This window comes from Vulpes vulpes, chromosome 1 (assembly GCF_048418805.1).
Source record: "Vulpes vulpes isolate BD-2025 chromosome 1, VulVul3, whole genome shotgun sequence".
Classification (NCBI taxonomy): Eukaryota; Metazoa; Chordata; class Mammalia; order Carnivora; family Canidae; genus Vulpes; species Vulpes vulpes.
In genome coordinates, this window is record NC_132780.1 from 144,658,873 (window position 1) to 144,686,033 (window position 27,161).

Genomic DNA, 27,161 nt, shown 5'->3' on the forward strand with positions numbered 1-27,161 from the left:
ATGGCGCTAAACCACACTGCCCCGCCCCAGGATGAGCGCCTGCCACACTACCTTCGAGAAGGGGACCCCTTTGCTTCCAAACTTTCCTGGGAAGCGGATCTAGTGGCTGGCTTTTACTTAACAATAATTGGTAAGCTTCCTTAATTTTTCTGTGCAAAGCCTGCATCTAGAAAATTCACAGGTTAATATGTTGATTTTGCACAAAGATAGATATTTTGACTGGAGGTGGAGAGTGGGAGAAAGGTAGAAGTTGGGGTGGCATTGTGGGGTTCAGTGAATGTTACATGCAAATGACTATTATCTTTATAATTAGTGATGGATATCCCTCGATAATCAAAGAAGTTTTACAGCAAAATCATTTATCCTGAGACTATTTTGGTTGCCTTACAAGTAGGTTTGTCTTTTGAATAACAAAATTAATGATAATGAGATCTTATTTAAATAGAGTGCTTTTACTTTTAAAAAAAATGCTGTTGGTATAATTGTAAGATGATAGGCTCAGAACAGACCTTAGAAATCACCAGATCAAATTCCTCTTATCACAACTGAGGAAACCGTCCCCAGGCTGTGGTCACAATGGACACACTAAGTTTATTGCATTTAAAGTAGAGTTGCACCATGATGGTATCACTAAGTGATTTTGGTGAGAGTTGAAAAAAATGTATTGGTAATAAAATGGGAGTCAGCCCAGGGTCAAAAAGTTTTGTACATCATCCAAAACATGGTGCACCTGTTTCCAGACTATGCTATCCAATGTGGTGGCCACTTGTGGCTGCTGAGTACTTGAATGGTGACTTGTCCAAAAGATGTGCTGTAGTGTGGATATATGGGAGACATTGAAGACTTAGCACTAGCGAAAATAATGTAAAACAGTTCATGAATAATTAAAAAAATTGACTACATGTCAAACCCATAACATTTTGTCTGTACTAGGCTAGCAATATTATTAAAATTAATTTAGTGGTATTTTTACTTTGTTTAATGTGGCTATCAGAAAAAAATTGAAATACATATTTGGCTCACTTTTCTGCTTTACATTGTATTTCTATTGTACAGCACTAGTCTAGGCCATTAGAATTAGACCACAATACTTCTTAAATTTAAAACTGTTGTTTTAAATTTGGGTAACCAGTGCACAGGTGGGTTATGTCTTTAGGTGTGTCTGCCTTTAATCTTTTCAGATTTGGGTCAAGCTTTCTCTCTCTTCCTCTCTTTCTTCCTCCTTCTCTCTCTCCCTCCTTCCTCCTTTCTCATCTATTTATTACGGGCTAAGAATTTCATTTAACCTCCTGAAATTAGCAAAACTCATTAGAAAAGTCTGGAGACACCTCTATGGTCAGTGCTTGAGGCAAAAGAAATCAATGAGATTGAATCAGAAATTCCACTGTAACGGGGTTCCCTGGGTCCTTGGCTTTATGATTAGCTATTATCACACTGATTTAAATTCTATTTCTTATAAATGGACCCTCATGTCCTTTCAAACACAAGTATATATTGACTGCTCATTCTTTGCCACTGTTTAAGTTTCTGGGAATATAGCAGTGAACAAAATGGGCAAATTCTCTTTCTGCACAGGGACTATCTGGTAGTAAAATCTACATTGCATTTTCATTAAACATAAGTACTTTCAATTATCAGAAAAAGCAGAAAAATTGACATCTTATAAATTGAATTTGTCTCAATCAATTGCAAAAATTGACTTAAAACATAGCACTCCAGAAAGCACAAAAGAGGGAGGGATCGCAGTCCATTCCCCGCCCTGGTATGGAGGAGCTCAGGAAGAGAGGCAACCAGGAGGGGTGGGTGGGGGTGTCAGGAAAATTTGTCACTTGTATGTGGGGATGGAAGGAAAATCCACAGTCAGATTCAAATGAGCATGCTCAGGTGGAGCTAGAAAAATGGGTCCAATAAGAGTCCCCAAACAAAGGGAACATTAGGTGACTCAGGGAGCTAGGGGTGGAGCCAAAGATATGTTCCAGAACAGTCATTCAGAGCGAGGCCAGGGTCATTTGCAGGGATTTGGACTCATCTAGACTCAGTCTTGGATTTGGTGCTATGTCTGGTTTTCACCCCTCCTAGGATAGGTATGGAGATATGCCCCGATTCTTTTTTTAAGGGACCAGAGTGGAATGACCTTCTTGGTGAGTTTTGTTAAATACAGGAAGTCTTAGGGAAAACTGGAAGATGAAAAGAGAAATCTGAGTTTGGAATAGAGGAGAAATAAATTCGAGACCCATTTCCATCAACTCTTTTACTATAGATTAGATACTTGATTTATTAACAGTTTATATATGAGATTTCATCATTTTGTATTCCTAGGAAGATTCAGGATATTGATAATCATAAAATGTCCCTCCCCACTTCCACTCCTGCCTTTACCCTTTAGCTTTTTTAATCTTGTTTTCCTTTAACTATCATCAAATATGTTTGCATTCTTTTGATAATCCCCTACAGATAAGGTTGCCTCTGGGAATAATCTACATGCAGCTCATAGTTGACTATTTTTTGATAATGCTTTGGGCACTGGGTAAAGCCTTATGAAACACTAGTAAAGATAATTTTAAAAAGGACAAGTAAGAAAATCAATATTCTCAAAGGAGTAGTAGCAGGGCAAAGAGTGTTCAGAGGAGCTTTGTGTATCAAATGCATGCTTATTTTTAATCTTCTTGGATACAAAGTAGAAGGCATTTGTTTAAAAGTCTTCAAGCCAGGTTTTCACATTTTAATTTCCCAGTGTGCCTTGCTAGCTGGTTTCCTTTAATGAGATGCAAGTTTCATTTTAGTTGGTTTGCTTGAGAACTCCATAATCTCTTCTATTTTTTCCTCTTCTCTCTTAAGAAAGCTAAAGAGGTTTTAACAGACCATTAGGCAGCACTGACTCCAGGGATTCATAATTTCCTGAGAGCACAATGCAGTCTGTTCCTGGTGGTTTCATACCATCAGTGGAAACACACATTTCTTTCCTTGCCCCCAAAATGAATTGTGGTGGAGAAGTAGAAATTAAAATAGAAAAATCTGGGTTTCTCCTGTTAATGCTCTCCTTATTCCTTACTACTAAAGGCAGCTGTACCAGATTCTCATTTATACACAGCTACACTATGAAGCAAGAATTCCTGAAGAAATCTACTCTACATGTTAAGCTATGGAAGTAGGTGTATTCTTTTCTTAAATAAAGTCAGTAGGGATTGGGTCTTTTTGGATTTAAACTGGGTTTGTAAGAACTTTTGAACAGTATCATTGTAATGCCAAAGCCAAGTAGTCATTAATAAAAGGATATAAAAAAGTGGGAACACATTTATACCATTATTGGTAGGTTGGTGGGTTGAGGGTCACTTTCTCTCCCTTTGGCGGGAGGGGGAGAGCCCATATTATCCACTGTCACCTACTTCCCCTTCATACCTAGTCCAGTTGCAGCTGCAGACACCCAGCGTCCATGTGTCCTCAGGAGGCAAAAAGTCCTGGGATGTGTCCCCAGGAGAGACTCTCCTTGCGGGGGGTTATGCCAGCCCAACCTGGCCTCTGCCTCTCCTGAATGCTGGGGCTCCCTCAGGCGCCCACAGTGGTAGTGAGAACACCTTGTCTGGTTGGGGTCACTTCAACTTCAGAATTTATCAAGAGCCTAGGGGCTAACCCTACTTCTTAGAGGGAGGGAGTTCTATAAAGCCGATACTCGGTAAAAAATGGCTGAGGAAATACTCCATCCTGGGGGCCAGTACAAGAACTGACCATGGGGATTCCCACACCCTCCTGAGCTTCACTGGGAAGTTAGCATTTCCTTTTTCTGGGTAAGTTCAGTCTTATAATCCCTGACTCCTCTCCCTTTGGAGGCAACCCATCCCTCACCTGTCACTTGCAACTCATGCTTTTTACTTCATCTTCTTAATTTAGATTTTTATTTAGAGTCCTCTCACTACCCTCCTAAGTCTATGGTGTCCATTTTTGAAGTTGAGAAGTGTTTCATATCTGAGTGAACTCCAAATCCTAGTGTTAACGGTGGGAATTTATATTTTTCCTTGTAGGGATTCTGTCCACATTTGGAAACGGGTATGTCCTTTATATGTCTTCTAGACGAAAGAAGAAGCTGAGACCTGCGGAAATAATGACTATCAATTTAGCAATCTGTGATCTGGGGATTTCAGGTAACACAACCGTTTCTTCTTTGGGGGTTTGAGCTCTGCCCCATTCTAAAGTCCTCAGAGGTCTCAGAGGTCACCCCTCCCCCATCTCCTTTAGCTCCTCCCTTCACAAATCATCTTTACTGAGTTTGTGGTAAGTCAACTGAGTGAGTGTCATCAGGCCAAAGACATCATCCATTTAACATTTCTGTGTGCCCAGCACGTTACATGCTAAGACTACAATTTGGAATAATGCATGATACCTTGTAATGCTACACCTCAAAGTGAACCTGCTAAATGATTTAGGAGACAGAAACTTACAGATCCCTGTGTTGAGCTCCTTCACACCTCTGCCATCCTTATGGGACACAGTTAAAATAAACATCAAGGGGCTAGGTCTTGAAGCTTAAATGATGGGTGAAGACAGTCTGAGAGGTGAGTGTAGGAAGACAGGAGAGCTGCCCCACTGGTACATTCAAATGTGGCTTTCAGACTGATTACAAGTATAGGAAGCCTCTGGTTCAGTCGTTTTTGGAGTTGGACGCACAAAAAAGTCACGTGGGGAACTTAAAAAACAAAACAGAACAACAGAAAAGAAAAAGAAAACTTCATGGCTGGGTTTTATACCCAGAAATTTTTATTTGATTTGTTGAGAATGTTACCTGGGCATCAGGATATTTAAAATTAGTATTATCAGGTAAGTTAATGTGGGGCCAAAATTGGAAATCACTGGTTTATTTCTTGCTTCTTTGGCTTCTCTGATAACCCAGCCAAGGAGGAATGGGAAAACAATTTCTCTTTAACTGTAATTCATTTTTATAGCTATAAATGATTTTAGATAAGTAGCCTCCCTTTTTTTTCAGTCCCAGGGTTGGCTAGATACACTCAAACCTGACTTTGGAAGCCTAAATTCTGCTAAATTGGGGAAATTTGGGTATGAACAGCACACAACTCCTCTTTCTACTGGAAACTTTTTTTCAGCAGTTTCCCACCAAAAAGGCCCCTTTTAAAATGTTTTCTGATATTTGTTTCTCCCTTCATAAGAGGATTTTTTGTCACTGCCATTCTCCAAAAACAAGGCTCAATAATAAGCCTCTACCTATGGAGCCAGTATTTATCACTAGCAGATGTGATGCTCTTTAGAGTCTTCATTACTTGGGAAAGCTTTACTCAGTATGGACAGGGTAAATATCATGAGCTCTTATCAGAAATGCTCATGCACATTAAGAGAAGCATATTATGTCAGGCCTCCTCGGTGAAAATAGCTGAAATGAACCCTGGGCAATATGCGAGGCTGCAGAATGGTTGCTATTCCAGTAATGGCCACACGATGGCAGTGTCGCAACATGAATGATGGCTCTCCCGGTCCTCTCCCCGCTGAGCCCCGACAGCTCTCTCCCTGGTACTGAACGTAAAATGCTCGAATGAAACCTGCCATTTCATCCACATCCTTCACTGGCGAATAATACCAGGTTCATGTTTAGGCTGAATTAGACGAAGCTTGAATAAAAATGGCCTTAATTGGTCTGATACATTGAAATTGCTTTCCACCAAGCAAATCTGCTCTAGAGTTGCACAAATCACCTCATTACTCTGCATGTGTCTTCAGAGCAATTCAACAAGAAAGCATTTTCGTCCACGTGATAGCTTTTGCTGATGAACCTAGATCATTTTTCAACGTTGAGTATCTCTAATACATTTCCCATTCCAATAAATCTTAAACATTTCTGTTTTTTTTTTCTTGGTCAATTATATATATTCCATTATAAACACCTTGAAGTACATAGAAGAGACCAGGTGTTCATCTATATAACTAGTATTTGTTGTTTATATCCTGGTGGCTCACAAGTGTATAAGTGTATTAGGATCACTGGAGAGCTAAAAAGAAAAAACAGTATATTGAAATATACTGATGCCTGAGCTTGCTCCCAATAAATTAAATCAGACTTTCTAGAGGTTAGGCTCCTGGAAATTGATATTTAAAGTAAGATAAAGCCAAGTCAAGCAAAGCAGAACAAAACAAAACAACTCCTCCAGTGATTTTAGTGTGCAGCCAGGCTCAGAACTATTAAGTGAAGAAGAGGGAGGCAATCTAGATGACATTCCAAAGGTTTACCAAAGGCTCCACTCCAGAAGGAAGCTTAAAATAGTCCCAGGCACAACAGATAACTAATTTCACTGCATCCGAGTCACTTTCACTTGTCTTTTGCTGTCTTTAGCACCCACCCAGCTGACACCTAGCTCAAGCTTTGCATTCGTGTCTCCTCTGCCTACAATATTTCCCCTCTAGACATTTGCCTGAGATCTCTACCAGTGATTTAGACATCTCCCTAAATGTCACACTCTCAGAGAGGTCTTTCCTGATCCCCTTATATAAAATAACAGTTTCTATCTCCTTTGGCTTCATTTTTTTTCCCTCACAGCACTAATCACTATCATTCCATCATATAATATCTTATATTTAAAATTATGTATTTCTTTTATCTGCCATCCTTACTATAAAATATGTTTGTTGATCTCGACCTCCACGTTGTCCTCTTTCACCTTGCTCTGTGGTTGTTACATAAGAGGCACGGAATAATTATTTGCTGGATAAGGAACAGTTTTAACACTTGGTTTCCTCACTGACAATGGGGCTAGACCTCTGGGATCAGGAAGTTCTAATATGGGGGTGCACAGTCCAGCAAGATGGAATGCGACACTAGCTATCCAGACAACCAGAGGAGGTGTTGGTTCTGACCTACAGAAGCACTCAAGAAATATTTTCTGACCTATAGAAGGCACTCAAGAAATATGTGTTCACTGACTACACTGACAGGAACTTGAGTGTACCTCTGCTATGGAAGAAGGGACACACCTTGGAGGGATGCGGCAGGACTGGCTCCTGTGAATATGTTTTCCTCAGGTGATACGTTTCAGGAACCTCATGATACATAGATCACAAAGAGCAAATAGAGGCCATGGAGAGCTTCCTCAGCACATTCCCTTCTGGAAGGGTGAAGATGGAATATAATAGCTGAATATGAAGGGCACGGGGTGTGACTTAAAGTAGAAAAATGCTTTCTAGAAAGCAAAAAAACTCAAAAACACTAATGGAAGCTGAGGAATAGTTTATTTTTAATTATTTTGAAATTTTTGCAATTTAATTTTCTTAAAGTTTAAAGTCAATTAATTAACATATAATGAATTATTCGTTTTGGAGGTAGAGGTCAGTGATTCATCAATCTTATGTAAGACCCAGTGCTCATTATATCCCATGCCCTCCTTTCTGTTTTTTTTTTCCTGAAGATTTTATTTATTTATTTGAGAGAAAGAAAGAGAGCCTATGCAGGCACAACCCAGGGGATGGGGGGCAGAGGAGAAGCAAGCTCCTTCTGAAGTGGGGCTCAATCACAGGACCCTGGATCATGACCTGAGGAGAAGGAAGATGCTTAACCGACTGAGCCACCCAGGCACCCCCTTCACATGCCCTCCTTTTTATTTTTTATTATTTATTTATTTTAATATTTTATTTAAATTCAATTTGCCAACATATAGTATAACACCCAGTGCTCATCTCATCATGTGCCCTCCTTAGTGCCTGTCACTCAGTTACCCCATGCCCCCGCACCCCTCCCGGTTCCAAGAGCTCAGTTTGTTTCCTAGGATTAACAGTCTCCTATGGTTTGTCTCTGTCCCTGATTTTGTTTTTGGGTCTGGTTGTAAACAAATTGAACCTTAACTTGACTAAAATAGCTGTCTCTTGCCTGAGTAGAATATAACTCAACAGTGAGTTGAGGCAGGTGGGTGATTTTAACTGGAGGGAACTTCCCTTGACAAATTGCTTGGCGCTCTAGTTGTAGGCAAACCGTTCACGATCATCTCTTGCTTCTGTCACCGCTGGGTGTTTGGCTGGATTGGCTGCCGCTGGTATGGATGGGCTGGATTTTTCTTTGGCTGTGGAAGTCTTATCACCATGACGGCTGTCAGCCTGGATCGATATCTGAAAATCTGCTATTTATCTTATGGTAAGTACGAAGGTTTCTCATTCCCTGATAGTCAAAACTAGTGGATTGTCAGACTGTAAATACTGTACTGATAGGTGATGAACAAAGATTACTAATAACCTAGGACACCAAGAGTATCTCCATTTCTAGCCTATTTTGTTCTAACATAAGTTTAAAGCTTTAAACCTGTGCTGACGTAGATTTCTTTTAATACTACTTTTATAGGAATGTCTGATGTTTGGCTACAATGCTTTTGGCAAGTATCATTTCCTTGTATGACGTGTATAAGCTTCTACCATATTTTGTCATGCAAACAGAGAGATAAGACGCATTGAAAGGATGTTAGGTCTGAGATGTTCTAGCTGGTTCCCCATATGGTAAGTGTAATTAGAAGAAAGATGCTTCTGATCCTCCTTTCAGAGATGAGGAATTCCAAAATGTCCAGCTCCAAGTTAGAGAGCCGTGCAGCTGTGCCGGCAAGAAAGGACACAGACAGAAATATCACTCAACATTCTTTTTGTGGGATTGTAGGTAGAAAGATGAGTGACTATAAGAATTGGTGAGGGGAGAGCCAGCTATAAAAAAGTTTTCGGAGGCTCAAGATTTTTAAAAAAATAATGTTAAAATAAATTTTTATTGTTTTTTCTTCTTGGGGTTCTGGGAACTTATTGAATCCAAAAGAGAAGCATTTGGGCTCTTAAGTTTAATACTGAGAACCAGGTGCAACTGGGGAATAGTATTGGCTCCTTCTGGAAAAAGCTTCTCTGTTTGTTAATCTGTCAATCAGAACAGTTGTGACCATGGAGATGGAGGATGGCCTGGAGCCTGAGATGGGAAAGATCAAGTTGACTTGATACTCTCAATGTGGTAGAATTTTCCTTTATATTTTAAAAGTTTATAGTCCCAGACTCTAAGGAAACCATGCAGGGGAGGGTAAGGTCATGGACCATCATCTTCACGAACTAGCACTATTTTTTTTTTTAAATCTGCATCTCTTTTTCTAAAAAGCATAACACTTCCAATAGAAATAACTTAAATCAGAGTTTCCAATAATACAAAAAATATTCAGTTATGTATATTCTGGATGACTTCAGAGTCATATACTTTCTATAAAATTGTTTTTGGTCATAAAAGTAGATTTTAAATATACTTAATAGATTTTACAAATGAGAAGTCAGAATTTCAGCTTCCTGGGGATATTTGAGGAATACTATACCTTGATGTCTCTGCTTTTAAAATATTTTCTTGAATTTAGGCTTGGTGTCCATTAAAGAGGTGAGACTGCCCACTCCCCAGAATCATTGCAGGGCATCACTCCATATGGGAATTGTGTATTTTTTTCCAGCTTCTTTTAAGATTGAACCTCAATAGAACGGTTTCACCATTTGATTTGACTCATGATTAAACCCTCTACACAGTGTCTTAAAATGTTGGAATTAGAAGACCGCTTGGGAACATGGAGACCTTTCTCCCATTAATGTGATAAACTGTTTTAAGGCATCCCTGACAGACAGCCACTTGGCCTCTTCTTGAATAATTCCAGTGACCAGTGACGGGGAGCTTACTACTGCATAAGGCAGCCCATTCTCTGATTGGTCTGCTCTCATTGTTACAATGTTATTCCTTATATTGAGACAAAACTGCCTCCCAGTAATCTCCACCCATTGGTCCTAGTTCTGACTTCTGGAGCAACACAGAACCAATCTACTAATCTACTCCCTCCTGTACTTGACAGCCTTTCACCATACTCGAATGTAAGTATACAACACCTCACCAAGTAACCCTAACCATAAATGCTTATACGTATGCGTATGCACATTCCCCTAAATATATGTGGTTATCTGTGCCAATGTTTAATCCATTATAATGGATAATCAGGAGCTGACATATATTGTGGTTACATAATTGTTACCTCCCTCTGGTTGGGCTTGAGAAATTTGAATTTTATAATACAAAATGCCATATATTTTTTAAAAAAGAGACAATAGAGTATAGACACACAATCCATTATATTTCTTGTTAGTGCTGAGACAAACACAGGAGTAAAAATTCATGTTAATATAGTCCTTCATAGTATGCAAATCAGGCCTTGTATTATTTGAGTGAACCCTTAACAAAACCTGTAAGCAATGTATTCTTATTTCCTTCATCTTACTGCTAAGAACATGGGCATCTAGAAAGGGTACATGAAGAGGGTCAAATGCTAGAAATGAGAAGAATTAGGCCCTACTGACTTCCCCAACAGCATATGGCTCTAAGCGGAAGCAGGCCTTGTGTCTATGTTGAAGGGGTCATTTGGCTTTTGTTGTCTGTGTTCTGATATTTTTTTCTGTGCTACTCCAAACCCAAGGTAGTGAGGATTCACTACTCTGACCCTTTCTCTTTGAGGTGATACATGGGGGGATGGAGATAATTTTCTTAGTGGGCCACAGCAGTATATCAGGCTGCCCCATTTTGGTGGTTATGTCAAACTTTGGAAGATGATCACTAGTGCTCTACAGCTTTTCTTAGATGACTACATTATTTCTTCTTCTTGGAATGCTCTTTTGGTTGATGGAAACTAGTTCTGAAAAACCTGGAGCTCATTTTTTGTTTTTCTGAAAGTATTTTCACAGACTTACTTTTGCAGAGCTTGGTAAAATCTACCTAGATTCTCTACCTCTCTTGCTATGGCCATGTGAACATGACTGCTGTGTTAGTCATGTTTGAAGATTCAAAATTTGGTCCTGTAATGCAGGGTCAGCCAATTTAATGTTAGTGCACACAGTCATGGTCGTGGCCCACCAACCCCCAACAACAAGTACTTAGGAGGATGCATGAGATGAGAGACATGAAAGCCTTTTGGGAGAAGGGTATCTAAAGGCACAAAGAATGTGTTATTATTTGTCACCTCCCCAAAGGAGTCTACCTTGGATGAACCATTAATAAATGCTTTTGGGGGCTTGGTCCTTCTATTCTACCAGTTGGCCCCGTATTGGATAGGATCTCAAGGACATTCTGGATGCTTTCTTAAGCATTGTCTTCATTGTCTTTGGCATCTTCTTATCTCTCTACTGTCCCCTTTCCTCAGCTTTTGTCACTTACCCGTCCTAAGGCTCCTGCGTGCCTATGGAAACCTTCCCTGTGAAAGCACTTCTGATTTTATTCTCTTGGAAAAAGGCCCATGCTCTGGAACTCTTCTCCCTTCATTCCACTTTCCCTCAGAATTCAGTTACCTGACCACTTCTCCCAGAATCCAATGGAATAACTCTTTGGATGTGGAATTTGACATATCGAGGGGAGGTATTTGGGTGTAGGGCAGATTACATCCCGGTAATGCTTTTCTTCTACCTCCAGGGGTTTGGCTGAAAAGAAAGCACGCCTACATCTGCCTGGCAGTCATCTGGGCCTATGCTTCTTTCTGGACCACCATGCCCTTGGTAGGTCTGGGGGACTACGCACCTGAGCCCTTCGGAACCTCATGCACGCTGGACTGGTGGCTGGCCCAGGCCTCCCTGGGTGGCCAGATTTTCATCCTGAACATCCTCTTCTTCTGCCTCTTGCTCCCAACGGCTGTGATCGTATTCTCCTATGTGAAGATCATTGCCAAGGTTAAGTCCTCCTCCAAAGAAGTAGCTCATTTCGACAGTCGGATACATAGCAGCCATGTGCTGGAAATGAAACTAACCAAGGTAACTACAGGAATAATTTACAGAGGGGTTTTCTGATCGATTAAAACTTCATAGGGCAAAAAGGTTAGGGAATGTTGGGGACTGAGAGAACTTAGAACCTCTATTCTTTATGGACTTCTGAACTTTGCTATTATTTATCCAAACCTTTCTAGTATTTCTTTTCCCTGTTTCTGTCTCTCTCTCATTTACGCACACACACACACACACACACACACACACACACACACTCACACAGAGCATCACACATTTCTAATATCTACTAAATTTGGATCTACTGGGAGCTTTTTCTCTCTATTGAATAAGACATTCTTGGTTCTCAAAAATTAAGTCATAATAATAATAACTTAATAATATTATTAAGTCATAATAATAATGACTTCTATGCATCATAAAATGCCTCATAGTACTTACTATTTTGTATGGACTTTGGTGGGTGTGATTAGGGACATCCTGCCACCCCATATTATTTACAGCATAAGAGCTTACCACATCTACTATCCTATGGGAGCTTAACATAAGAGCAATTTCTGCAGAGCTTCAGAGTCAACAGTTCCTTGGATATTGTAATGTAATGAAAGGAACACATAATTTGGGAACAGATTAGGGTTCTCATTCCATCACCAATACTTGCCAGGTTTGTGACCCAGAACTAGATACTAAACTTTAAATCTATTTTCTCACTTGTGTGACAAGAATTGTAACATCTATGTCATTGGATTATGGTGGAGATTCAATGAGATAAATCATGTTGTTCTGTCATTTGGGGCCTAGAAGGTGTTAAAGAAACTGTAGTTCCTTCATTCTCTTGCAACTTTCAGGAATTCTGGGGAAGTATAAGGTAGGGATCCTCCCACTTTCATCCTGTCTTACTCTTTTTAAGAAAAATTTATTTATTTTTTCATGAGAGACACAGAGAGAGGGAGAGAGAGGCAGAGACTCAGGCAGAGGGAGAAGCAGGCTCCATGCAAGGAGCCCGATGTGGGACTCAATCCTGGGTCTCTAGGATCACACCCTGAGCCAAAGGCAGACGCTTTAACTGCTGAGCCACCCAGGCATCCCCTGTCTTACTCTTATATTGAAAGAGATATTTTCCCAGCAGGTATCTCAATATAAATGACATGCAGCTAATACCATCAAACTGTATATTTAACATTAGCATGCCCTAATTTCTATTTTACTTTTAAAGATAAAAAAATTAAATGTAGATTGAAGCTCTAACTATTCCTTCTGGTATCCCAATCAGTCATATTATTGACATCCCAACTTCACGTGTCCTCACAGCCTACTTTGGAGACCACTTGTCTCAGGACCTATAGTAACAATTTCCTCCAGACCTGAGATCACTTCTAGTAAGTCAGGGCCTTCATTTTAGTAATATTCCTCTCTTTGAATTGCAGATGTTTTGAGATGGTACAAGGATCTTTTGGGTACACAACGTGAGCTAGAGATTTTTGTTGGTTCCAGTTGACCTTTACTTCCTCAACTCCATGTGCTGAGTAACAGCTCCAGAAAGTTTTCAATACTTTAAATCTATACTCATAATCTCATAATAGAGAAGTCCTACCTGGACAAAAACACAGGATCAGGAATCATTATCTGCTTTTTATCTTTTAACTGGCTATAAAATAGAAAAAAAAAACTATTTACATAAAATCCAAGGTCATGAACTAAGTTCTTCATTTCTAGGTCTCCTTTTAGGTCTTACCTATAACTTAAAAAAAATTAACCCAAATAAATGAATCCAAGATAAATTTGGATTACGTATAATCCAAACCCTACTCAGAATCAAGTACTGTCCTAGGAACAGGGTGAATGCAACAATAATAAAAATTTTCCTTTTTAATACTTTATGGAAGTATGTTCAGGAAAATGATGTGATATCCATCACATTATTAAGTGGATTTGAGTTTACTTTGTAGTCCTGCAGTTTGGCATACCAAAGCTGCTGAGATGTCATATGACTCTCTCTCTTCTTGCCACCTTCCAGTGGTGTTGGACTCCAGACATTTTGATGGTTTTGATTAGCGAGCCTGGATCCTTATTTCCATGAGGTCCTTCTCCAGTTTTTCTGAGTCTGTTGTTCATCATCTGCTCTCCTGTTAGTTAAATTGCCTAATTCCACCCACAGTTAGCTTTTATAAATACCCTAGCATCTGGTTCTTTGAGTATTCTGGACGGTGGGCAATTTGCTTAGTGAGGGATTCTGAAGCTCATTATACATATGAGGTGAAACTTGGCACACACTGTTTAATTTGGTTTGTGGTTATTAGTCTCCTTGACCTGGAATGGACTATATAGATCCAATAGCCAGACTCACCCAGACCAGATTAACCAAAGAGATGTTAAATGAAAAGTGTAGGGCAGCCCGGGTGGCTCCGCGGTTTAGCGCCTGCCTTCAGGCCAGGGCATGGTCCTGGCGTCCGGGGGTCAAGTCCCACATCAGGCTTTCTGCATGGAGCCTGCTTCTCACTCAGCCTGTGTCTCTGCCTCTCTCTCTCTCCCTCTCTGTGTCTCCCATGAATAAATAAATAAAATCTTTAAATGAAAAGTGTAGGCATCTATATGTATGATTTTATTTTATGCATATCTTCTTTTGACATATACTAAATGACACTATTACATATAATGTCTACATTATATAATATATTTCATTTTTTTTTTTTTTTAAATTTTATTTTTTTTAAATTTTTATTTATTTATGATAGTCACAGAGAGACAGAGAGAGAGGCAGAGACATAGGCAGAGGGAGAAACAGGCTCCATGCACCGGGAGCCTGACGTGGGATTCGATCCCGGGTCTCCAGGATCGCGCCCTGGGCCAAAGGCAAGCGCCAAACCACAGCGCCACCCAGGGATCCCATATAATATATTTCATATATTATACAATATGTCTGTACCTCATTTATATATATAAAACTTATATTAAAATAACCTGAATATAAAAAGCTTCTAATTATTAAAACTTACGCAAAAAACATAAATCAAAATTCAACCCACAATGATAAACATAACTTTCTATTTTGGCATCTCTGTGCTAAATTTAAAATGTTTTCAATTACCATTTAGTTTTTTTTTTTTTTTTTTTTTTTTTTTTTTTTTTTTATGATAGTCACACAGAGAGAGAGAGAGGCAGAGACACAGGCAGAGGGAGAAGCAGGCTCCAAGCACCGGGAGCCCGACGTGGGACTCGATTCCGGGTCTCCAGGATCGCGCCCTGGGCCAAAGGCAGGCGCCAAACCGCTGTGCCACCCAGGGATCCCTACCATTTAGTTTTTATCTTAACTTTTTTCTGAGTAAAAATAAGTAAAAAAACAACCTTACACTGCACCTTTTCATAGTCTTAGAAAGCTTTTCCTGCAACTACCTCCCAGGATTGGTGGTTTGCTTATTCATTTGGTGCTTTTGATCTTTTAGAACAGCCTGGTCTAAAAGCTTACTACTTAAAGGCCACCTCCTTGGATTCTGGAGTCAAAATAATTTACTTTTCTGGGTACTCTAATGATTTCCAGCTGGGTTATTATCTGGGACTGCATTTTGCCAGTCTGGTCTTATCCACCTGAAAGCTGACAACCCATCTACAAATATCTTTCTGCTTTGTAATTTCCCTTGAATTAATTTTTTTAAGAACCATGGTCTTGCTAGACTTTTGTAGCAGGCTGAAATTTAACAGACTGCCAACAGAGGTCTGTAAAAAAAGCTCAAGAAATAAAAACAAACAAAGACTCTCTTTATATTTCTAGGACTCCGTACCATCTCATTTTCATGTCTGCATTTGACTTTGTAAAACAAACTTAATATTAAACAATGAAGATAAATTCAGTTGAGGAGGATTTTCCTCCTCCTCCCAGGGCCATGTATAAATTCTAGAGAGGCTTTTATAATTCTGTGGTGTTAATGGGTGGGGGCTCCTGGTCTAGTTGTTTTAATTTATTGACCATGGTATTGCTGAGATATTTAAGTTTCTTTCCGGTCTCAGTCATCAGTTGTCATGAGTCACTTCGCATTCTTTTTGTTCCAACTGGAAGTCCTCTTTAGGTTCATCAGCAATTCCAGCTATTTCTCTGTCCTTCCTTGTTTTTTGACTGCATATGTATGTTGGGAGTTGGCTGGGACCCTGGGAAGCAAGGCACAAGTGTTTGGCTCTGAGATCCCCAAATGCATTGAGGATCTTTGCTCCCCTAGCACCATCCCTGGCCCTTTGTGCTAAGCTCAGTGGAGTAGCATCCGGACAGTTTCTCAAGGTCAATTACCAGCTCCTCCAAGGTCCTCCCTCACCTTCAAGCTGTATTCTGTAGTTCCTTTACACACTTTGGGGTGGGGAACCTATAATCATGTGCATCCCTCAAAAACTGTTCCCATTTAGTAAGATTAATGCCTCTGGTCCTACAAGTTCTGGCTGTGGATACTCTGTCCTTTTTTTTTTTTTTTTTTTTTGCATACTCAAACCCCCTTTCTCTCAAGTATTTTTTTTTTCTGTAAGTTTCAAATTTCTATTTTAAAACTCACAAGCTGAGAAATGAGTGTTTTACTTCTTTGGGTTTTTCTGCTTGAAAAAAAATCTTCACACAATGCAGTGAACACTCTTGCTTTTGCTTTAATGAGGGGGGCGGTGGAGTAACAGGCAGAAAATACCAGAAGCATAGACTAATTTTTCCAAATATTGTTCTGCTGTGTGGATTAGTACTTAATATTTGTTTATTTAGCACAAATAGATTATCTATAAGTTCTAGGTCTATAAGTAGTATCTTGATCCTTTGGCATCTGGATTTCTTTTATTTTCCCTTATTTCCACCAGAAAGCCTTCCTGATCCTCCCTGGCTAGTTTAAGTCCCTCTGCAATTGGTCTTCAGAGCACTTCATACATTCACTTTATTGAGCCACACGCTTGTCCTTCTTTGCAAGTAGTAGGTAGGTGAACAGTAGTGTAACATCCTGTTTGCTACTGAGCCTCACTGGCACCTACTAGATGCTTAATCAAGATTGCTATAATGAATACATAATTGAATAAATTAAGTTAATCTAATTACCTTGATGAGTGTTAAGTGGTCCCTTGACCCCTGACTTGAGTTCCTCTGTCCCTTTTATTACTGACAGGCATTTTGTTTCGCTTTGTTCTTTTACACTGATTGTGGAGTCTTTTTAAAAATCATAAATGTAAATCTCTGCTTTCCTCAAATGATTCCTCTCTTTGCTCATCCAGTGTTATTTATCACTGAGGGTTCATATTCAGAGAACCTTTTAGGAGAACTCTAAGGGCAGTTTGTAGGAAAGCTGAACTGCGTTGCTTTTTATTTTTTAAACCAATTAAGTTATTTTCTCTGATTCTTCGTAAGTGTTCTTATCTTAAATGCCACTCCCAGAAAAGTATTCCCCAAATTCAATTCAGATCTTCCTATTACAATGTGTCAATGCTGTCTTTACATTTTTTTAAAGAATTGGGCATAATTTATAATTAATTTATAATCACATACTTATTTTTGTGATTATTTGCTCAATGTCTGGCTTTAGCATTAGTCAGTAAGGCCTGTGGAGTAACAACCATATCACTTTGTTCATTTTGTGTCCCTAGGGTATAGCACAATGTCTTGAACATTTTAAATTAAACATTATAACATGATATGACATAAATCAGATAATATATAATTAATTATGTTATATCAATATAAATGAAATATAAAGATATATGTAAGTAAATGCATATAAAATATGTATTTGTTGAAGGAAAGAATTTCAAATTAGGGGTGAATCTGTTTTGCCACTAGCCCATGGAGAGTCTCATATAGCTGACATTTGTTATTTTAGTTGCTAGTGGATAAATTCCTTTCTGTGCTGAGGAATTTCCAACATTTTGAATCTTGGGGAATGGAATGGCGGGGAGCAAGACATCTGAGCAAAGGCTGACTCCTAAATTAAAAGATACAAAAGGACCAGTCACTGATTTTCCAAGATTCCTTTGCAGTTGGAGTACAACTATGACCCTAGGCTCCAGCCAGTGTATCTCAGGAGCTAGTGACTCCAGTGGAGGAGCAGGGAGATGTCTCCTGAGGGTATGGCAGCAGCAGCAGTGGTCTCTGTATCAGAGCTGGTTTGGGCCACCATTTTGGGTATCATTTCTGTCTGCTGGGTCTCAGTTTTGAGTGTAGTGCTCCCAATGATGCTCTAACTAACCCATTCCTTTCCTGTCTCACTCAGCCAAAGTCAATTTCTGTTGTTTGGAACTCAGAATCCTGACTGATTCACCTTGGACAAACCACTTTACCTCACTGGGCCTTGTGTTTCTCATCTGTGAAAGGAGGTGGGGGAGGGGAACTAAATGCTGCCCAAGTTATCTTCTAAAACTCTTAGGTTGTATAAAAATGGCTAGATTGGTTGAATTGTTTAAGGGTAGACAGCAACAACTCTTACTGCTAAAACCACCTGGCCTCACCACCTATGTTACCCTGCTGAGTAGCAATTTCTTCACCTTAAGGGTTTGGTTCATCTACAATGAACAGTAAAATCTCTCTCATTTGGTTGAGCCAGATAGAGATTTGTATCTCTTATTGTTTAAGCCAGCCGCTGCCTCATTGGGGAATGTTGTGTTCAGTTTTAGACCCAAACCCCACAACACAGATGTACAGAGTGACATGACCTAATTCACATCCTCTCCTTTCAATCACAGCTTTTGCTTGTTTATAGAAGAGTGGTATTTTAAGATTTGAGAAAATTGCAGTGGGGAAGTACAGACCCCTCCTTCTATGTCTTTTTTTTTTTTTTTAAAGTACAAGTTAATATTTTCTACTTGGATCACAACCAGGGCTCACATGATGGTAGACACAGCAAAGCTCTCAGAATTCTTTTCTTTCTAAGTGCATGAAGAAGGACCTAGGACAGTTGTCTTCTTTGTCATTCTATCAATAAATAGAAGGAAGGAAGATACTCAAATTACACACGCTTAGGGTCAACATTATTTCTTCAAAGATGGTGTGAAAGCTAAATATCACCCCTATTTTTATACATGTCAGGAACTGAGGGCCAAAGAAGGTGGATCATGGTTGCTAAGCAACCCCCCCCCCCCAGTTGGTAGTGTCTCTCAATGGCAGGCTGCCTGCATGTGGGGGTAGTGGCCTCATAACTAGCATTTATTCTTGCATTATCATCTTTTCATATCAATTTTTTGATCAGTTGGGAGCAAATCCATATGCTTGCCAGCTAGACTCAAGATAGGAAAACCAAATCTTATTATCCTCGTCTTCTGGTCAATTGTACGCTCTCCCGCCATTTTCTCAATGCATACATGTAGTGATCTTGCTCCTTGTGGTCTTGTCTCATCCTAGCCACTGCAATATCCTTGTTATCACTAGTTTGGCTGGTTCTAGGATGTGATCAATCTTGTTATTGGTGGGGAATTTATTCCATCTTATTGCCTCTCTTTTTATTTTTTTTTATTTATTTTTATTTATTTTTTTAAATTAATTTTTATTGGTGTTCAATTTACCAACATACAGAAAAACACCCAGTGCTCATCCCGTCAAGTGTCCACCTCAGTGCCCGTCACCCATTCCCCTCCAAAACCCGCCCTCCTCCCCTTCCACATTCATTTGGGGAATATGAATAATTGCCTCTCTTTTTAAACTTCACTTCCACATCAATTCCATGTCCTCTTTTCAACCGTTTTATTATTCAAGGTAGTACACAACTTCAAACATTGGCTGAGGCCCTACTCATATCCAGGCAAAGGAGCCTGATGGAAGGAACCAAAATGGTTGTTTCACTCACACTGGTCAGTGGAGTTGAACCACAATTGGAATCCAAACCTGAGTACATCTATCCGTGATGTTTGTGCTATTCCACACTGCTTCAGCACAGAGACAGGGCTGGACTTTGCTTCTTGGAAACCATATCTGCTGGAATGGTTCAGATGAATTAGGTCCAAAGACAGAGCCTTATATAATATTTACTTCTAAGCCCATAGTTCTATTAGTACTATGTACAATATTGCCTATGTGACACTTAAGTTAATGCCTATTTGAATTGTAGCTAGAACATATAGATATTCCTTAGTCCTCTGCAGCAAGATCTATTTAAAGTGAACTGGGTTGCAGATGTGTGATTCTTTTGTAGAAGCAAAACACATATTCTGTGAATTTCCTCCCACAAAAAATTGCCTAATTTAAGAATTGAAATTTTACTGCTTTTCCAGTAAACCAAAAGGCAGTGATAAAAGTGAAGTGACTAAAAAATAAACAACTTAGAAAAAGTTGACAGGTACAGGTGTCTGTGTTAGAACTGGTTTAAGGATATCTGGAATAGAAATTCTGGAAAATGAAAATGAGGACACACTCAGAAATGAGGAAAGAACTGACTGATGAAAGATTAAACATGTTCCACATTGAGTAGAAAGCACTGGGAAAATGGTGTAACATGCAAGTTTTGTAAGTTTTTATAGAGTATATCTTAAAATGCCTTTAATATTTAATGTTTTAATATTTTGTGGAGTATATTTTAATAGGAAAATATTGTAAAAAATAAATGAGCCTCATGTTAACTTTGTATTCACTTCAAATACATAAGTAACATTCTGCAGCGTTTTTAGATCTAGGCTTTTATCCCTCTTTCTGCCTTTTAAACTTGATTTCTAGTCATTCAATTTAAGGCACTTAAATCCAATGTCCTTTTAAAAAGGATAATGTAATGCACATGTTTGAAGTCCTTCCTCTTCCCATTGCACACCCTCATAAAAGCAGAAAATATGTAAAATGTAGAAAATATTATGGACTAAGTGCTAATCTATTTTTTTGTCAATGACTTTGACAGCAACACAAAACTTTTGAGACACCGTGAAATCGTCAGATGAGTCACCAAAGAGAAAGGGTGGAGCTATGTTAAGTTCCCAGACATTTGCTAAAGCAAGTTTTATTTATACAGTTATTGGGAATTGTTTATTGGGAATTTAGAAAAAAGACCCTCACTTTGAGCCTTGAGGCATCCATTCCATTTACAAATGTAAGTCACACAGACCAAACTAAACACAATTTCTACTGGGTAACCCTCTGCAGAGAGGTGGAAAAGCAAGCAAGCAGGAGATCGCACATATGATCTAGGCCTGCTTGATAACTGTTAAGCATAGATAAGAATTTTGGTTCAGGACCCTAAAGCAAGGCTGCAGGACCCTGGTGCAGGGCTTCAGGACTTGAAGGAGGTCTGAGCTCACTTCATTCATTTCTTTGAGATTTAGAATATTTGTAAAATGGAGTGAAATGGTTATAACTAAGGTGTGTCTCAGCTGCAGTTAATTTTTAGAGATGAGGCTTGAACTTCTTGGGTAGAATTTTATGACCTGAGACGTATGGTGGATTTTCCAGGCTTCTTTCTTGACACAGCCCACAGATGTGGGATTCTCAGGACAAACACCCTACTTACAGGCTGTTCCACAGGTCAAATAGGGCTATGGATCATTCCCTGCATGCCACATCTCTGTTCTCATGGAAGCATATTGAAATGCATATGGGCGTACAAATGACTTTGTTACAAAAGAACTTAGCCAGTTGGATTACTAAAACAAAAAACAAGCATAAATATTATTGCTTTAATTGTTATTAATAAAACATTTTGTGTCTTATTCCTTTTCATAGATCCTCTACACTAGCTTGTCATGACTCTCATGTTAGGAACACTATTTTTTTCCCTCTTAAATGAGACTGGGGAAAGAGGCAGTGGTATCTGCCCCAGACAGCTCCATGTTTTTGTCTTCTCTGGGTTTGGGGGCACTTGGATAAAAGGATGCTCCACTCTTCCTACAAATCCCTTATAAAATCACTAAGATGAGTCTGATTATGCTCTTTCTAGTCATCTGCCCATTCCTATTCTTGCTATTGTAGCTAGGGGCATGAAGTCCTCTGGTCAGGCTTTGGTCATATGATGCTAGCTCCATACAATTGCCTACAGGTAGAAGGGATACTACTGGTGATGCTACAGTAGAAGGTTTAAGAAGAAGAGGAAAATAAATGCAAACAAAACCAGATGTCCACTACAAAGAGCACTCATTTGAATATCATCTCATTATTTATCTTACAAAAAATACTCTAGTAGATAATAGTATAAAAATACTTCAAAGTTAGTGCACGCTCTCTTAACTAGGACCTGAAATAGCTCATGTTTAAGATAAACACTGAAGCTCAAACTTCACTCAAAGTAAGAGCCCTTTCACTTCTTGTTTAGACTGTTGCTTAAACAAACCTGTTAAAAGTGGAAATCCTATGTGGCCAAGGATTGTGTCTGCTTTGTTCTTTACTTTATCCTTGACACAAAAACATGTAAGAGATGCCAATGATGCTTGTTGATCGAATGAATAAACAATGGTTTTTCTACCTCCAATTTCTTCCTGCACTATTTCACTAGTTAGGTTAATCTTCCTAAACACAGCTCTCATTAAGTCTCCAACCCAAAAACCTACTAGTGCCTCAAAGCATATGGAATTAAGGGCAAGTACAGTCATATGTAATAAAAAACCCTGAATATACAGATATTATCTTTCTTTCCAGCCTCATCTCCTATGCCAAAGTGAATTGCTTGCTAGTTTTAATTCCTTTTTTCCCCTCAAAAATATGGAATGCTTCTCGAATTTGCATGTCATCCTTGCACATGGACCATGCTAATCTTCTCCGTATTGTTCCAATTTTAGTATATGTGCTGCTGAAGCAAGCACTTGCTAGTTTCTTTATAAACCTCACATACACCTGTGTCTTTGCTCACGCTGATCTCACTTCCATTCCTTTATTTCAACTTGCCATCATGCAGGATATACGCCACGTCCCTCATGAAACCAGTCTGAATTTGCCCTGTACCATGTAATTTGATCCTCTTCTGATGGTACTTAAATCAAGGGAAGAAGACTTCCTTGTACAGTAGTTGTTTGTATTCCAGAAGGATGCAATTGGGCACGAAGGTGTACTGTTGTCCCCAACAGCACTTGACATTGTGTCTGGCACCAAACACTTGCTAAAAAGGGATTATTGAATTCAAGTGAGATAATCTGTAGGGTCAGGTATGTAGTTACAGGGCACTAATTAGGGCTACATTAGAGGGACTGGGTTGCAGATGGTGAGAAACTAGTGGGGGTGTTTAAAACCCTCTCTCTCTTCTTTGATCTGAAGTTAAGAGGTTCCTAAAGTAATTATAATTTTGTGAGAGAAAAAATTTAAGTTAAAACTCGGTGATTCTATTTTACTTTATATCTAGTGAGTTTTCACTATCAAAGCCTCATACTTGAGAAAATGAGCCAAAAGAAGTAACACTTAATAGAAATCTCTGAAGAAGGTTCATATTAAAATTTCCAACAAGGGCAAAGTTTCTGTTTCCTGAGGCAAATAAGAGTGATTTAAAATTTCTTCAAGGTGAACATGTTTTCCATCTAGCTCCAAATATGACGGAACATATTTTCTATTAATGTGGGTTGAGAAGTCTGGAAATTTCAGGGGCACGGATGTCTTCTTAGCATGACTTCCTACCCAATGTAAAATCTGCCAATTTCTTTAGGGTTAAACTTTGGGTCTTTTGGTACATTCAGATTCTGGAGTAAAGAACGAATAGGATATGGTCACTGGGATAAAGCATTATAATAACTTTCTCTGGCTGAACATCTCGAAGTCCATAGGAAATATATCCACAGGCCAGGTAAATGGAAAAATAATAGACTTTCTTAGATGTAAATCAGCTGCTGGTCTCCCCCACTCCCATCATTTTCATCAGTTGTCTTGACTCTGTTCTATTGCTTTCCCTTACCAGGTAGCAATGCTGATTTGTGCTGGCTTCCTGATTGCCTGGATTCCTTATGCAGTGGTCTCTGTGTGGTCAGCTTTTGGAAGGCCAGACTCCATCCCCATTCAACTCTCTGTGGTGCCAACCCTACTTGCAAAATCAGCAGCAATGTACAACCCCATCATTTACCAGGTCATTGATTACAAATTTGCCTGTTGCCAAACTGGTCGTTTGAAAGCAACCAAGAAGAAATCTTTGGAAGACTTCAGGTAAAATTTCAGAAGCCAGAAATGAATGATATCATTTCAAAACCCTGTGGGGTTCAAGCCACTCTGAAATATTGTCTCCTTGGGATTAGAGCTCACTTAGGAGGAGTCTAAAGAAGACTGTATTTTCTATTCATCAAAATTCCTGAAGTCATCAGATATGTTGGGTTGGATGTCATGGTAGATAATGAGAAAAGTAATTCAATTTTTGATTGTAGAGCAACTAAGATAGGAAGCTATGTCCATTCAAGCAACCACTATTGCTCACTCTTCCTTATCTGGGACCAAATCCATTTTACTCTAAGAATATGATTCCACATGGCATTGATTCAAAATGAAGTTCTCACAACAGAAAGGATTCTCCTGTTTGGGATATTTCTATCTCTAGCTACAAGTATAGGATTTGGGCAGGCAAAGGAAGGAGAGAAGGGAGGTGACATTGTACTCTCAGGTTCTTTATGTTATTTTCACAAGAGGCCCTATTGTACCTTCTCTCTGTCAGATAAGGAAATGAAGGTACAAGTAGGTTAATGTTTAAGTGAGCTGTCTGTGCTTAACGCAGCCGGGAAGTAGCAGAGCAGAGATTTAAATTCAGATCTATTGGGTTTGGAAACACTCTAAACTACTTCTGCTATAAAATAAGCAAGGGAGTTTGGGGATCCAGCATCATTTTTACTCAAGGCTCAGGGTGAGTAAAGAGTCAAAGATGATGTGTGGGTTTGTGTTCATTCAGGACCAGTCCCAGCAGTAGAATGTGGATCAGGCACCTGAATGCATGGTCTGAGGTGAGGGGTGTCAAGAAGGTCGAGGTTCTCTGATTTCTATTAATTCTTACTCACTGGATGTCTAGTTATTTTTCAGTACTATTTTTCTTGATTAAGTAGGAGACAGAAGAGAGAAAAAGGTAGAACTAGCTAGGAGAGATTGTGGGTGTTTATCTTGTTCTTTAATTATGCTTGAGCAAGTGACAAATCTTTCCTTACCATATAGGGTACAGGATCAAATGAAAAAAAAAGGCACAAAGAAAAAGTAGTATTGTCATTGTTGTGGTACAGGGGAAGAAATACACAATTTGGAGGTAGAGACCAGTATTTGGTTGATTTACCTGTATCTTTTGGCAAAAGAACTACTTAGAGCCTAGAATTGCAATGAGCTGATTGCAACACTCATCTTTTGAAACTGTAAGAATTACACCAAATGTGTGTTTGGAAAGGGCTAGATAACAAGTGTTAGCAGGTTTTTTTTTTTCTCTTTCACATTGTTGATGGCTAATGCCTTTTCTATTGAATTGAATAAATTTGAATGCTCAAATGCATCTATTTTAGCAGTAATAACACTTTGCCCTTATCAACTATTAATACTTTATTATGAATCCAGGTTAGAGAGGGTATTTTTAATAGAGCAATTGCAGGAGAAAATAATGGGCATTTCTTCCTCTGAAAGAGATGATGGGAATTTGACAGGAATGGCTGAAGGCAAATTTCACCTACCTTGTAATCATGCCTTGCACTGATCCTGTGTTCTGTACATTAGCTCTCAAGTGTGAACAGCACATAAATATTCAACACTCAATAATGAAAAGGGAGAAATTTATGAGGAAGGCAGTGACTTGAGGCCGCAGACCTTTGGGACAGCCAGACAGGCAAGAATTGGTTCAGCTCGCCTGCTACCATTAGCCATTTCTACGAAATACAATTGCTTTGCTGGAGGAAGACAAGTGCTATTTCCTTATTCTAGAGTCTTGCAGATTGCAGTGGAGAAAACAGGTGGTAGCACTAAAGCAGGGAGAAGCCTTTGGGTTTTAAAGTTTGGAACATTTTCAGAAAAGGAATGCTGAAGAGGTGTGATGAGTTCCTGATTTTTGGAAGACTCTTGTTTCAGAGAAGAATTTTCTAAAGAAGCAAAAGAAAAAAAAAGTGGATAATATTGAGGCTTATAGAATGAGGTGAAGCGGTCTGAGGGTAGTCCAGAGTGGTTAATGCATCACCAGAGCAAGTCAGTCAAATTAAACTAGATTAATGGATATTCTTGTTTTTTCCTCTTCTGAGCTCTGAAATGAATTTGCTTATCATGGGAGACCCTCTTGGGAAATATTTTGAATTCAAATAAAAAAGCTAATGTGTTGAATGTGAGACTGTGGAAATAAATTTTGAGTAATTTTTATGGTTTCATTAAAAGTTAACTAATTTTCCCTCCTAAATTGAGTCCTCTGAGATTTCGGTAAAAGCTGATGAACTACAGCAAAAAATATGGCCACGAGCCCGTCTTGAAATGCTCTTATTCATCACATCTGGGTATCCAGATGTAGTCTTCTGTATTTCATAAACAGTGCTTCTCCACCCTGGCTGTATATTAGAGATACTGAGGGAACTTTGAAAAACTGCTGCTTAGACCCTCCCTTGCAGAGATTTGGCTTCAATGATCTGGATTGGGCCCAAGCTTCATTAGTTTTTTTGATTGGTTAACTCTTCCAGATGGTTCTTGTACCCAGCCATTACTAAAAGCTGGTGAGCCAGAGCCCAGGAAAGAAAAATATTGGCAGTGCAGCTCATGTAGTCAGAGGCCTCTCTTCCCACCTACAGAGAGACCAGTGAGTGACAGGGGAACCAGACTTCAGGTACTAGGCCAACCTTACATGCAATATAAATGTTCAAATGACACTGGGGGTACAGAGTGAAGGACTGAGGCATTTTACATTCCTCATATTTGAGTAAAAATGAATAGATAACAAAGCCCTCAATTCTGGCATTGCCCTTGTAATAAACCTCCCCTGACTATGTTAGTTTGAATGCTGTCTTCCAAAGAACACTCTTTGTAGGTAAGTCACAGGGTGCAACTGTCTGGTTGGTCCATAGGTAGGCAATGACTTTTGTTCTGAGGATGGGAAACTCACTGGGACACAGATTGTCATGAACAAGTGGCTTGTTTATGGAAAGCTCTACTCAAGGGACTTCTTGACTTTGACTATTTTTAAGCAAATTATTATTTTCCTTCTCTCCTAATTCAAATCTTGCACATATAATCTTCATGGTAGACATGCCTACTATGGTATACATACACAGTACGTGTTTGTGTGTTTATATATATGTTAAATCGCATTTTCTTTCTTCTGTGTCTAGGCTGCACACTGTTACCACAGTCAGGAAGTCTTCTGCTGTGCTGGAAATACATCAAGAGGTATGAAGATGGACACAGCCTCACTCATGGACACAATTATTCACTTGTTTGCCTCTTCACTGCTGTTGATGCTTGATTGTGATTACACTTTTCTCTTTATATTATATTTTTATATTTTGTACACTTTCCCTCTTTTTCCTTCAGCCAGGATTTGCTGGGAAATTCCAAAGGCCAAATGGAAATTAGATTATAGGATACTATCTAACGA

At 39.1% G+C, this 27,161-nt stretch overlaps 1 protein-coding gene and 1 non-coding gene across 2 annotated transcripts; one reads left to right on the forward strand and one right to left on the reverse strand.

The window, feature by feature from the left end:
• OPN5 (opsin 5) lies at positions 1–26,959 on the forward strand. The gene is made up of 6 exons (XM_025991216.2): positions 1–130; positions 4,020–4,139; positions 7,952–8,122; positions 11,438–11,772; positions 23,538–23,779; positions 26,896–26,959. The coding sequence occupies exons 1-6, from the start codon at positions 1–3 to the stop codon at positions 26,957–26,959; spliced, it is 1,062 nt and encodes a 353-aa protein (XP_025847001.1).
• LOC112914265 (U6 spliceosomal RNA) lies at positions 22,352–22,458 on the reverse strand. The gene has a single exon (XR_003233815.1). It is a non-coding gene; the product is annotated as a U6 spliceosomal RNA (small nuclear RNA).
• Positions 26,960–27,161: the final 202 nt, after the last annotated feature.

Excerpts from the sequence above, each read along its gene's own strand:
- OPN5 (XM_025991216.2), top strand. The coding sequence starts at position 1 with ATGGCGCTAAACCACACTGCCCCGCCCCAGGATGAGCGCCTGCCACAC. Across the intron at positions 131-4,019 it reads CTTTTACTTAACAATAATTG|GGATTCTGTCCACATTTGGA; the intron begins GTAAGCTTCCTT and ends TTTTCCTTGTAG. Across the intron at positions 11,773-23,537 it reads TGGAAATGAAACTAACCAAG|GTAGCAATGCTGATTTGTGC; the intron begins GTAACTACAGGA and ends TTCCCTTACCAG.